At 35.3% G+C, this 13,232-nt stretch overlaps 1 protein-coding gene across 2 annotated transcripts in view; it reads right to left on the bottom strand.

The window, feature by feature from the left end:
• The window catches only part of LOC145689023 (uncharacterized), a 68,124-nt gene that overhangs the window by 39,689 nt on the left and 15,203 nt on the right, over positions 1–13,232 (bottom strand). For both annotated transcript variants that reach the window (XM_081763162.1, XM_081763161.1), the window contains exons 4-5: positions 9,747–9,820; positions 1,303–1,382 (exon numbers count right to left, since the gene is read on the bottom strand). In XM_081763162.1, the coding sequence (XP_081619288.1) occupies positions 1,303–1,382; positions 9,747–9,820 (154 nt within the window). The remainder of the gene's footprint in view (positions 1–1,302; positions 1,383–9,746; positions 9,821–13,232) is intronic.

Below are 13,232 nucleotides of genomic sequence, written 5' to 3' on the forward strand. Positions count from 1 at the left end.
TGCAATTACGTTCTTGAGGAAGGCAGAAGTCCCTAACAGAGAGTTGCAGGAGAAAATTAATTTTCATATGAGCCAAGAATACTTGAGAGGACTGCAGGAGAAAATCAATTCAAGTAAAAGCCAGAATATTTCAGAGAATTGCAGGAGAAACACAATTCTCAAAAGAGTAGAAACATTTCACAGAACTACAGGAGAAAGTCAATTCTCAAAATAGCCAGGAATATTTCAGACAGCTGCAGGAGAAACACAATTCTCAAAAGAGTCACAAATATTTCGGAGAACTACTGAGATTCTCAAAAGAGTCAGAAATATTTCAGAGAACTACAGGAGAAAGTCAATTCTCAAAAGAGCCAGAAACATTTCAGAGAACTACAGAAGAAAGTCAACTCTCAAAAGAGCCAGGAACATTTCAAAGAACTGCAGGAGAAACACAATTTTAAAAGTGTCAGGAATATTTAAGAGAACTACAGGAGAAAGTCAATTCTCAAAAGAGCCAGGAACATTTCAGAGAACTGCAGGAGGAACACAATTCTCAAAAGTGTCAGAAATACTTCAGACAACGTAAGGAGGAAGTCAATTCTCAAAAGAGCCACGAACATTTTAGAGAACTGTAGGAAAAACACAACTCTCAAACGAGTCAGAAATATTTAAGAAAACTACCGGAGATATTCGATTCTCAAAAAGATAAGGAACATTAGAGAAAGTCAAGAGAAAGTCAATTCTTAAAAGAGCCAGGAACATTTCAAAGAATTGCAAGAGAAAATCAATTCTGAAAAGAGTCAGAAAATTTCAGAGAACTGCAGGAGAAAGTCAATTCTTAAAAGACCCAGGAACATTTTAGACAACTGTAGAAGAAGCACAATTCTCAACAGTGTCAGAAATATTTCACAGAACTACAGGAGAAATTCTATTCTCAAAAATGTCAGGAATACTTCAGAGAGCTTCAGGCTCACCCACCTCTAGTTACGCCCATGTTCCTATCTTGCTAACGAGTCGTCATATTGGTCAACAATCTCAATAAGTGAAATATTTTTCTGGAATTACTTACAAACCAAGATGGCTCAATATGTGGTGCACTTATCTTCACCGTGAACATACAAGCAAAATAAACAATATCTTCTCCATGAATATGTATGGTATTTACTGATCTTTCCTTTCAAATCTTTATCCAGATGACGTCACAAAAATTACAGTACATTGAAAAGAAGGTCCCTTTAAAGAGCTCCACTTATTACTACAACCTACATGCCTAACTAAACAATTATAACTCTTATTCATAATATATACTCAAACCAAACTTACCACTGCTTCATTATCAATGTTCCCGAAAAGAGTCTGAGTAATATCCTTGAAGTGCTTAGACTCCATCTTCGCTTTACGGACTATACAAGAGAAACAAGTTTTATATTAATCGTAGTCAGTATGTGTGACGTATACACTGAATGTGATACACTTATGTGCACATATTTAATACTGATCAAGAGAACAGAGCTATCAGGATAAGATTGTCTAAGATATTGTAATTGCGAAGAAAATTATGAGTTTGAAATTGCTGGAACAATTGTATAAGAAACACATCCTAAATCAGAAGAAAAAGTAAGGAAAGTATATTTCAAGAAGTAGGGAGTAGAAAGGAAGAAATTCAGTGCTACTACAACGCTTTATTTTTTAAAAAAGAATATGTTTCTAAATGAACTGGAATTTATAGTTTCATGTCCTTCGGATATGCCTTTTGGAGTGGACTCAAGGAGGAGCATGATTAATGAAACTGACTGATTATGAAATAAATGATAATGTGGAAGGAGACGGGAGAACTTCAAGAAAACCTAGTACACGATGTTATCCATCTCACGTGGCTGGGATCGAACCGGGGACTACTCACAAAAGAATTGAGCACTGTACACTCAAGCCATTATGTCCCATCAAACATTATTTCTATTATATGAAATAAACACGAAAATGAACGTTTGAAACGAATACTGTAGTCTGAACAAATAGGGCTATATGCTGATATTTAATTGGATTTCCGTCGAATCTGTGACAAAAAGAAACTAGCACATTTTATATAATGTAGCGAGACACATACTACTCTCTTGTATGAATGACAGTATAAAATATGACTTTTACCGGTGACAGTGTACATGCTTTAACCAATGGCGCGCGCAGAATTCCATTAAGAGAGGAAGTTCAAATAGGTAATCTCATATTCTTTCAGAACAAGTGTAATTCCTGAATATAGTAAAAAGTTTATTTTTTCGAATCTTGTTCAAGGTAACCCACCTCTCTTGTATACGCCACTGATTCTAACATATTATGAAGTTACTACAAAATTCATTGCTCTAGTACGAGCAGTATGCTGGTTACTATTAAGAGCACGTGTGTTATCGTTAGGAGGATGCGTGTTACCGTTAAGAGCATATGTGTCACCATTAGGAGTATATGAGTTACCGTTAAGAGCATATGTTTCAGCGTACGGAGCATATGTGTTACCATTAGAAGCATGCGTGTTACCGTTAGGAGGATATGTATCATCATTAGGAGTATATGTGTTACCGTTAAGAGCATGTGTGTTACCGATAGAAGCATGTGTTAGCGTTAGGAGCATGTGTGTTGCCAATAATACCATGTGTCACCGTTAAGATAAAACAAACAGTAAAATATGCAATTTGCTATCTAATAGTGTATTGCTTTATATATCATACTAGCTGAACTTGCGCTCTCTACCCAGCGCATCATTCGCATATGAGCATAAATCTCCTTCTCATTCCTCACAACATATATCCATGTCCCTTTACAGACACAAGTGAAAGATGCCTTGATTTTAAAAAAATCGGCAAGGGGTATCATAAAGGGGAGATTTTTTTCGATTATTTTTTCTCAATATCTCGCACAATTTGCAAGATTTGAGCCTACTTCCGGTTAGAGTTTCTAACTCATGTATGACCAGTGTTTTCTTTCTTCTTGCATGCAGTATGTAATAAGCTAATACATTACATATACAATTAATTATAATGTCAGTTATATATGGTGTTCATTGGGCAAAACACTCAAAAAATAAAGATTTATCTTAAGACTCGAGAAATGGTTATCCTTCCTTTTTCACTATTATTTGGCCATGGAACAAACGCCTGAGACATATACAACCCCTATATACAACATTGTGGTGTTGGGATGTATAACACATAGGATATGATGCTTTAGTTTTTTTTTTAACTTCAACGCTTCCAGCGTACCCTTAAAAATGTAATACAGAAATAACGGCCATGTTTTTTTAATATTCAATTAGAACTGGACAATCTACGCAAAATTTCCAATCGATCAGTGAAAATGTCATCTTTCTAGAGCCTGTAATTTCCGAGATCTCATTGTCGAAAGGATTGACCACAAACATATAAACATAGTTTAAAAGAACTCGGAAGATGGAAGCACAACTCACATGCATTGATTTTAGAGAAGGCTTATTAAATACAAAGGCTTTGAACAATAATTTTATATCATAAACTTTATGAAAAAGATATAGTTAACTAATTTAGACCATTTAAAGTACAAATACTTAAAATGTTTGTCTCTGTTAAGCGTGAAATCACACATAACCATAAATGAAAGATTTGAAAGCTAAAGTTATAGGTTGGAGCTCAGGCGCTTTTAATTGCTATTGTAGCATTTTAATAGATAGATATTACATACATAGATAAACAATTTCTTCCAGTGGAATAAACACTATTAATTACAGTATTATAGGTTACGAAGGACACACCTTTTTAGTGCCATTTAAATTCTTTTTTTCTCGATTAAGTAAAGAAAATGCACAAAAAATAAAGATTTATCTTAAGACTCGAGAAATGGTTATTCTTCCTTTTTCACTATTATTTGGCCATGGAACAAACGCCTGAGACATATACAACCCCTATATACAACATTGTGGTGTTGGAATGTATAACACATAGGATATGATGCACATAGGATATGGATATGTCGGGGAGTAGATGCATGAAAATTTACCTTTAAAGGTGTTATTTTTTAAAACTCAATTGATATAGACTAATGGCTTATCTTCGGACAATATTATAATTTTTATATATATTAATGTAACAAATGACGAGAGGTGATTCCTGATTCCTGACACCTAGATAAGAAAAAAAGGCCTATGAACATATAGCAGCACATTCGGCATATTGGCAGAGTCAGCAAGGGCCGAAAGCATGGAAACAGTAAGTTCACAGCGGTAGATATCGACGTACAGAGAAACACAAATGTGCGTACGTCCGGGCACAAAGTGATGGATGATGTTCAAAGTGTCCGCCATGGGTAGCAATACATATATAACAACGCCAGATCATGGATTGGTGAGTTCTCAAAGATACCTGGGTCACGGTGAACAATTGTACAGGCGATATGGATGCGCTGTTCCAAGTCATTGATATCGTTGACAGGAGTAGCATACACCTCACTTTTCATGTGTTCCTACTGATAAAAATCAAGTGAATTCACGTCCGGAGACCGAGCAGGCAAATGCAAAATTAACACTGGTAGACAGCCTAGAAGTGTCAATTTCGTCCGGTGCCATCTAGCGACGAGATGTGTACCTTCTACTACATTTGTTCCAATAGTAGAAAATAAGATATGGGTGGCTACCGTTAAAGACATTGTTACTCCTGAAAATCACTGGCGCAAATCCCGAGGGTATCAGGGGGATATGTCCCTTCCAATCCTGGAACTGGGGGACTGTCCGTTCGATAATCAGATTTGAAATGTGTTTTTCGGGGAGAAATGTGATGATTTGTGTTCAATTGCCACAAAGGAGAGATGAAATTGATGTCCCCCAGAGTAAGCCTCAAATCTGCCCGCCTCCCAATGTTGAAGAAAAATTTGCTCCCCTGATCCTCCACAGCACTGTTTTTCAACTTCATAAATATTTTGAACATCGGTTAAAAAAATCATCGGGACGGTCTTACCCGTTACCCCCCCCCCCTTAATATTGAAGACAGATTTGCGCCGCTGGTGAAAATATTAACGAATTAATGGACTCGGTGGTGATAATAGCTCTGGCTATCAATTACAAATAACAATAATAAATAACGCAAACATTCGCTTTCTTTCGAGAATTATCGTGTGAAGCAGTGTTGCCAGATTAGGTTACAAGTAGCGGATTGGGCGATATTTTGCCGATGCTATCAAAATTTCAAATTGGGCGACACACTACTTTTTGGGCTACTTTTAATTATCTACAAGCTATAACTTTCAAGAATCTGCTACTTTCTTCTTATCATATATAAAATCACAAATTACACTGGTCAACAGTGAAAATGCTTCGGAGATAAAAGTAACCAATTCTTACTAATTTTAGGTTGCCAATAACGAATATGAAATTAGTTTTTGAAGATTGGTTTGGGTTTCAAAGAACTACATTATCACCAGATGTGTTCTGGCGCACAAATTAAGGCTTTGTGGCAACATGAGCTATCTCTTTATTTCAATAAGCTTCCATTCTTTGTTAGCTTTATTGCTATCCTTATCGCTTGCACTTCATCGCTGATAAAGAAACATCAACCACATTACGGTTTCCTTTATATTGAAGAATTTGACGGGGAAAATGTACCGTTTTTTTTTTTTTTTTTTTTTTTGTATTTACATTTGCTATCCCAGACATGGTCGTGGTGAGATATTGGGTTAATGTGTGGTTTTGTTTATTTTTTATTGCTATATAACCGTATTGGCCAGAAAACATTCGCTTAAATGTGTTAACAATGCGGACAATTTTTGTTACGTTTGCGGCAAAGTAACATTTGCCAATCAAAAGCAAAATTTTATACCAATCATATAGAAAGCCTATCGCTTGCAGTTTGGCTGTAAAGTGTGAGATATGAACAAGAAGTTGGCCAAACATCTATGTTGTAATACTTGTTCTACAAACTTGCGGATCCGGCTACATGGGAAAAGGCCGTTTACAGTTCCAATGACATGGAGAGAGCCGATAGATCATACTTCAAACTGCTATTTTTGCATGGTTCCTCGAATTAAAGGTCTATCCAGAAAGAAAGAGAAAGAGGGCCATTATTTATCCCAATATCCCTTCAGTTATTCGTTCTGTGCCACATTCTGAAGAACTAAAGGTTCCACAACCTCTCATATCTTACTCCAGTGTTTCATCCGACGAAGAGCAAGAGGTGGATAAAGTCGACCCAGGTATGTCAAATCCTGTTGCAGATTCCTCATCATCCACTGACCCTTACTTCACAATCAACATATCATCATCTATTCGCCGTATTATCACTCAACATGAATTAAATGACTTTGTAAGGAACCAGGGGTTGTCAGAAAGTAGCGCAGAAGGGTTGGCATCCAGACTCAAGCAGTAGGGAGCTCTTTCTGAGTGAGTGTCTAGGTATCGGATACGTCAGAAGCCCCTGAAAGAGTATTTTTAGTGGAAAGTGACATAGTGTGTTGTAAAAATGTAACTATTCTTATGAGTAAATTTACACAGAACATAATCCCGATGAATGGTGGTTGTTCATAGACGCATCAACACTAAGTCTGAAAGCTGTGTTAGCGAACAATGGAAATGTGTTGCCATCAATCTCAATCGATTATGCAGTGCAATGGAAGGAAACATATGCTAACATGGAAAACTACTGACAGCCATAAATTAAAACAAGTAAACAAGTATAATTGGAATATTTGTGGCGACTTCAAGTCCTAGTCATACTTCTTGGTCTTTAGCTCTGCTACACGAAATATTGCTGCTTTTAATGCGATGGGATAGCAGTGATAAGGCTTCTCACTATGTAAAAAAGACTGGCCACTCCGTAAATCTTTGGAGCCAGGAGCAAAGAATGCTCACTATACGAGTATTTCTTTTGTACATTTCAGTAAAGTTTTACTTCTTCCTATACATATTAAATTAGATTTAATCAAAAACTTCGTTAAAAGTATGAGCCAAACAGGTAATGCCTTCAAGTATATTATGTGTAAATTTCCACAAATTACTGAAACTAAAATCAGGAAGGGAATATTTATTGGCCGTCAAATTTGATACTTCTTAATGATTCTGATTTGATGCAGTGTTAGAACGTAAGGAAAAGGTTGCATGGGATCCTTTTCGAAATGTGACGAAATTTTTGGGACTATAAGGAACTATATGGAACTAATGGAAAACCTAATATCTTCCTAACAAACAGTGGAGTGTAATATGTTACTAAAAATGCACATGTTGCACTTCCACATAGATTTCTTCCCAGATAATTGCGGAACAATAGCGTTGAACACGGGGAACATTTCTACATTTTAACGATGGAGAAACGATATCAGGGCCACTGGAGCAAATCTATGCTTGCTGATTATTGTTGGACAATTGCTAGAGATGTTCTAAAGTCACAATACAAGCGACAGGCAAAAAGGCGCCGTTTGTAATATCCAAGTAAGTTATGTTTTATCACTTCCATTTAATATAGTTTAAATTTTTTACTAACCCTTCTTGGGACAAACGCTGTGCTACGCACACATATAATAATCATACCATAAAATCCATACTACTTGCTTTAAGTGATTTTTGTCTCATATAGAGGGTCTAACGTTATAACAAAATGTATTTTTCACTCTTTATCTACGAACATCACTTTATATATATTTTTATTTTATATCTCACTTTTCCCTATATGAAATGTAGTATTGTCAAGCAGGGTTGAGAAATATTTTTCCCTCATAACTATTGTAGATATTACAATAAAACTTGGCGTACGCATTACCGTAAACCACAGTAGTTTTCAAGGTACCGTATATTATATTTGAGTACCTCTAGCCGGGGTCACACCAGGAGGCGCTATATTATAAAAAAGAGAGGTTTCGTTGACCGAAAATTCCCAATTTTACCCCAAATTTCCCCTTTCTCGTACATCACACACACGCACATTCTTATGGTACCATTTGAAAGCCTGTTTTATTCTCAAGAGAGTGACGTATAAGTCATGATACTCAGATTATTAGTACTGTTAGGATTCTTTTTATTTTATATCTCACTTTTCCCTATATGAAATTTGCTATTGTCAGGCAGGATTGAGAAATGTTTTCCTGATAACTATTGTAGATATTATAATGAAACTTGGCACGCGTATTACATATGAACCACAGTAGTTTTCGAGGTATATTGGGCCTTATGTAGAGTCGTCCTGATGGCGCGATTAGTACTATACTAAAGAGTTCGACTAACATATGTTTCGTGCAATAGTCAGGTCTTTAGTATCGTCAAAACGACTCTGCATAAGGCACATTATATTTTGGTACCTGTAGCTGAAGCCGCACCAGCGGCACTACAATTGAAAGAAAGGATTTTTGGGGGGAGAAAATTTCCAATTTTACCTAAAATTTTCCTTCTCTTGTACATCATATGCACATACGCATAGTACCATTTGCAAGCTTGGTTTATTCTGAAGCGAATGACGTATGAATCATGACATTCGGGTAAATAATACTGAAGCAGTAACTACTTAAATGAAAGTCAACATAGAAAACGCAAGAGCCTGAAAATGTTAACACTATATAACACATATTTCTGCCGATTACACTTAAACTCGAATTAATTCAGCATTTTTATTGTCATTTTCGTATTTAGCATCCTTATTTGCACAAGAAACTGTACTTTTCATTTCTGAAGCATGAAAAAGCTTAAGATTTGTTGTCCAGTGTAATTAATTTTACGTAATACAATAAAAGCTTTGTTTGTTGAGTATTCTATTCACAATGGACAATACCTTTACGAAAAATTAACACGTCACATACTAGTTCAATTCGCGTTTTAGGACTTTTTTTGATCTCCAGATCTAATTTTAATCTCCAGACCTGACAACACTAGATTTCTCTTGCAATATTACGGATCATTTTACTGTTTCAGTCTGGAATGCATATGTCAAATAGTTGTATTAAACATATACATCACAAATTTAATTGTGCTACTGTTGAATAAGTGGAGTTACAGCAAAAACTTCCAAAATTCAAAGATCCCAGATACAGAATTTTACCAAAAGAAATTTTTAAGAATAACAGTGAAAGAGCACATTGTAAACGCAGTAAAGTGTATTTCAGAGCCCACAAAACTGACTTAAGCCAATATGTATCATTGGAAATCTCAAAAGTTTCCCATTTTAAAATAACACCGTCTGCACAGTACCTTGCAAACTGCAATTCTATACTCCTGACGCAGTATGAAGTTTGTAGCTGCAAGACAATTCATTTTTTATGTTTGGGCTAAAAATAATTCAAATCCGCTACTTTTGGAGCATAACCTCGCTACTTTTTAGTCTTCAGAACTTTTAACACTGTGGAGCAACGTGTATATGTACAGCTCACAGATGACGAGAAGAACCCTAAAACAGGGGAAGCGGGGAAAGGTCAACGACACGGTCAAATCCATTTTCGGCTTTTGAGGTGTGGTCTATACTTAGATGTCGTCTGCTACTCCGGGTAGTTATCTGTGTGCTATTCCGTAGTGTCAGTTGAAACCCCCGTGCGAAAAGTGGGCAAACCCATACCTACGTCACACTATTTCTGCTACGGTTCTTCTCGTTATCTGTGAGCTGTACAGACAGACGAACTAGAGACATTCCAATATTATAATTCCCACTGGCGTGATCCTAGTAAGCAGATGGCAGTAAAAGAGCAAATCATTGTTAAAACACACACACACACACACATACACACATCGACCTACGTAACTCATGTTTTTTTTAAAATGATGTTTGTAAATGACGTACCTTTGGGATCCTTGATTTTCATGTACTTCATGTAACACACGATGTTTCTAATCAAAGCAAGGATGGAATCCATACTGAAATGTAAGTAAAATATCATCATACAGTAATTTATTTCAAAGCATGTATGCACACATTCTTGAAATATCGTATTGCCATGTGCAGAATCAACACTTTTCTCTAAAATAATAATAATAAATTCAAAAATGCGTCTTATAAATGCAGATGATAACAAATATACGAGTATATAGAGGATATCTATATTTCAAAATTAATTTCAAATGAATCAGTAACTTCCCCGTGCTTCGATCACACTCAATATCAGTTTCACTTTGATACCGGATGTATGAAAAGTCCGGGGCCATAGGTCAACTTCGTTATGAGTAAAGATACGAAAAAAGGGAATGAGGAAAGTTGTTGGGAACAAGAGGTTTTCAATCTAAAATGGTAGAATTTTTTCAATTGTACCAGGCGTTTGTCCTTCACACTAATACAGCGTGCCATGTTAAATTAAAAAGCTACATTTCCATTTCAGTATGCTGTCTTAACGGAACGTAAAAGCACTCAAAAACGACACGGAGAACATATCAGAGTTGCCAACCTCAGAAAACAAAATTATCGATTTTTGTCTTTAAAATAATCGTACATTACAAAAAAAATTATCGTATATTCGTTATGCACGGGATTATTGTAAAAACAAGTATAATATTACTACTAATAGTAATAATATGTAATAAAATTATCTAATAATCAGTTTTGAACTCCAAATCGGTGTCACTGTCCTTAATATTTGTAATGTTTTTTTTTTAACACTACTCTGAGCAACAATATTTCCATACCCCTCGTAAACGTAATTGAATTTAAAGAATGGATGTAGGGTTGCCATCTGCCAATTCTCAAATCATTGTTGATTTATTTTAGAGGGAATAACTGTTAAAAACCTCAGTATGTGTGTGCGTGTGTGTGTTTTATAATTATTTAATGCACATCTACAATTTATTTGCACATTCAAAAACTGCAGAAAAAGAAGCGTGCCTTTTAAAATTATCGTATATTTACCTATTATCGTAAGGGCATTAAGAGCCTGACATACTAAAAATATTACAACATTTATACCCTTTTTCTTTTGCCTGGTTTTCATAAGTGAAATGTGAAAATGAAATGCAACTTACCACAATCATAGATAATGTTATTCTACAACAGAAAATATGAATCTGGAGATTTTTTTAGTGTTGCCATACGTAGAAATAACAGTGTTGCCAGACAAGGGCGCCGATCCTGGGGGTCCGGGCTCCCCAAAGATCATGTGGGCCCTCATGAATTTTTATGAATATGTATTTTTATATGTATTTTTTATTGTTATAGGTATTGTTGTATATATTTCTTTTTATGAATGTCCCCCCCCCCAAGTTACAGAGAAATCGGCGCCGTTTTTTGCCAGAATAACATTTCTGCCAAAATCTAAGTTAAGGCAGCGACTCAAGGAACGAACTCACCTGTATTTGATTACGTATCATGTTGTTTTGGTACACTGTGAACTACTTTCTAAATAACATTATTATTTAATTTTAATAACTGTATGTTAAAACTATTTTGTTTATTACAAACTAAATACAACTATTATTTAACCCATTTAATCACAAATTATTTTTTGTTTCAGAATTTCTTAATTCTTTCTACACTTATTGATTCTGACCTCATTTAATATATTTTGAGCATTTTAGTAGTAGCAGATGAACTGGTAGCAGGTCCTTATTGTAAAAGACGAAATAAATTCACAACAAATAATCCACAGACAAAAATTGATAAAAATAAATTGTTCCCATTTGGGAACAGTGGGATTAAAAGGGTTAAAAAGTAGTTCACAGGATTCCAAGACAATGTGATACGTATCAAATGCAGTTGAGTTTGTTCCTCTAGTCGCTGCCTTAACTTAGATTTTGGCAGAAATGTTATTTTGGCAACACTGTAATTTCTATAGGTGGTAGCACTGAAAATTCTCCAGGTTCATATTTTCTGTTGTAGAATAACATTATTTATGATTGTGGTAAGTTGCATTTCATTATCTCCTTTCACTTATGGAAATCAAGCAAAAGAAAATGGTAAATTTTGTATTAGTTTTATTGTCAGGCTCTTAAGGGGGCATACTACTAAATATTTTTCTAAAGCTAACAATTTTTCTTTTGCAAGTTTTTCGTAAATGAAAACAGATAATGAAACGTAACTTACCTCAATAATAGATAATGTTATTCTACACCGGAAAATGAGAACCGGAAGAATTTTCAGTGTTGCCTTCCACATAAATTACAATGTGACCAAAATTTGAATTACCCAAAAATCTAGGTTAAGACAACGACTAGAAGAATGAACTCAACGGTAATTGATGACTTATCATGCTGTCTGTGTTCCTTGTTAACTACTTTTTAGATAATATTTGTATTTATTTTGTAATAACTTATTTATTTTGCAATAACGTTTGTAAGTTATTACAGAATAAATGCAAATATTATTTAAAAAGGAGTTAACAAAGAACACAGACAGCATATGATAAGTCATCAATTACCGTTGAGTTCATTTTTCTAGTCGTTGTCTTAACCTAGATTTTTGGGTAATTCAAATTCTGGTCACACTGTAATTTATGTGGATGGCAACACTGAAAATTCTTCCGGGTCGTATTTTCCGGTGTAGAATAACATTATCTATTATTGAGGTAAGTTACGTTTCATTATCTGTTTTCATTTAAGAAAAACTTGCAAAAGAAAAATTGTTAGCTTTTGAAAAATATTTAGTAGTCTGCCCCCTTAAGCAAGGCTTAAATTATCGTATGGTTGGTAAGTATGGAACGTATACATTGTTATGTGAGGGAATTTAGAATGCTTTGAGCCCATTACCTCAACAATGCTGTATTGTTGACGTGTTGAGGGGCCAAGGGAAGAGCTTGCTGAACTGGCAACGTTTCTTTTTCATTTAACATGCCAGCGTGAAGCCGAAATGGCTTGTGAGATTGAAAAAAAAACCACCATTTTCAATTGAAAACCACCTATTTCCAACAACTTCCCCTCTTTTTATTTCTTGGTACCTATACTCATAATGTAATTGGCCTGTAGCCCTGGATTTTTGATACACCCGGATGAAAGAATAAACAATAAATAAGGTGGATCAAAGATAACACAGCCACACACACACACACACACAAATTAAGTTTTGTGCACCGGTCCCCAAGGTATGAACTCCATGTATTTTGTTACGCAGAATCCAAATTTCGAAGCCCCAAGACAATCGACCGTATCTCTTTTTATGGACGAACAATTTAGCGATTTTATATAGGGAGAATACACGTAAGACAGCCATAAAAAAAAGTTCTGTGTAGTGGACCCAAGGGTGTGGATTCGATGTATTTTGGTACACCGAATCCAAATTTCGAAAACCAAGATGATCGACCGTGTCAATATTTTTATGGGATAAAAACTTCAGCAAATTTTGGTACGT

Source organism: Thermobia domestica, chromosome 7, assembly GCF_964235325.1.
Source record: "Thermobia domestica chromosome 7, izTheDome1.hap1.1, whole genome shotgun sequence".
Taxonomy (NCBI): Eukaryota; Metazoa; Arthropoda; class Insecta; order Zygentoma; family Lepismatidae; genus Thermobia; species Thermobia domestica.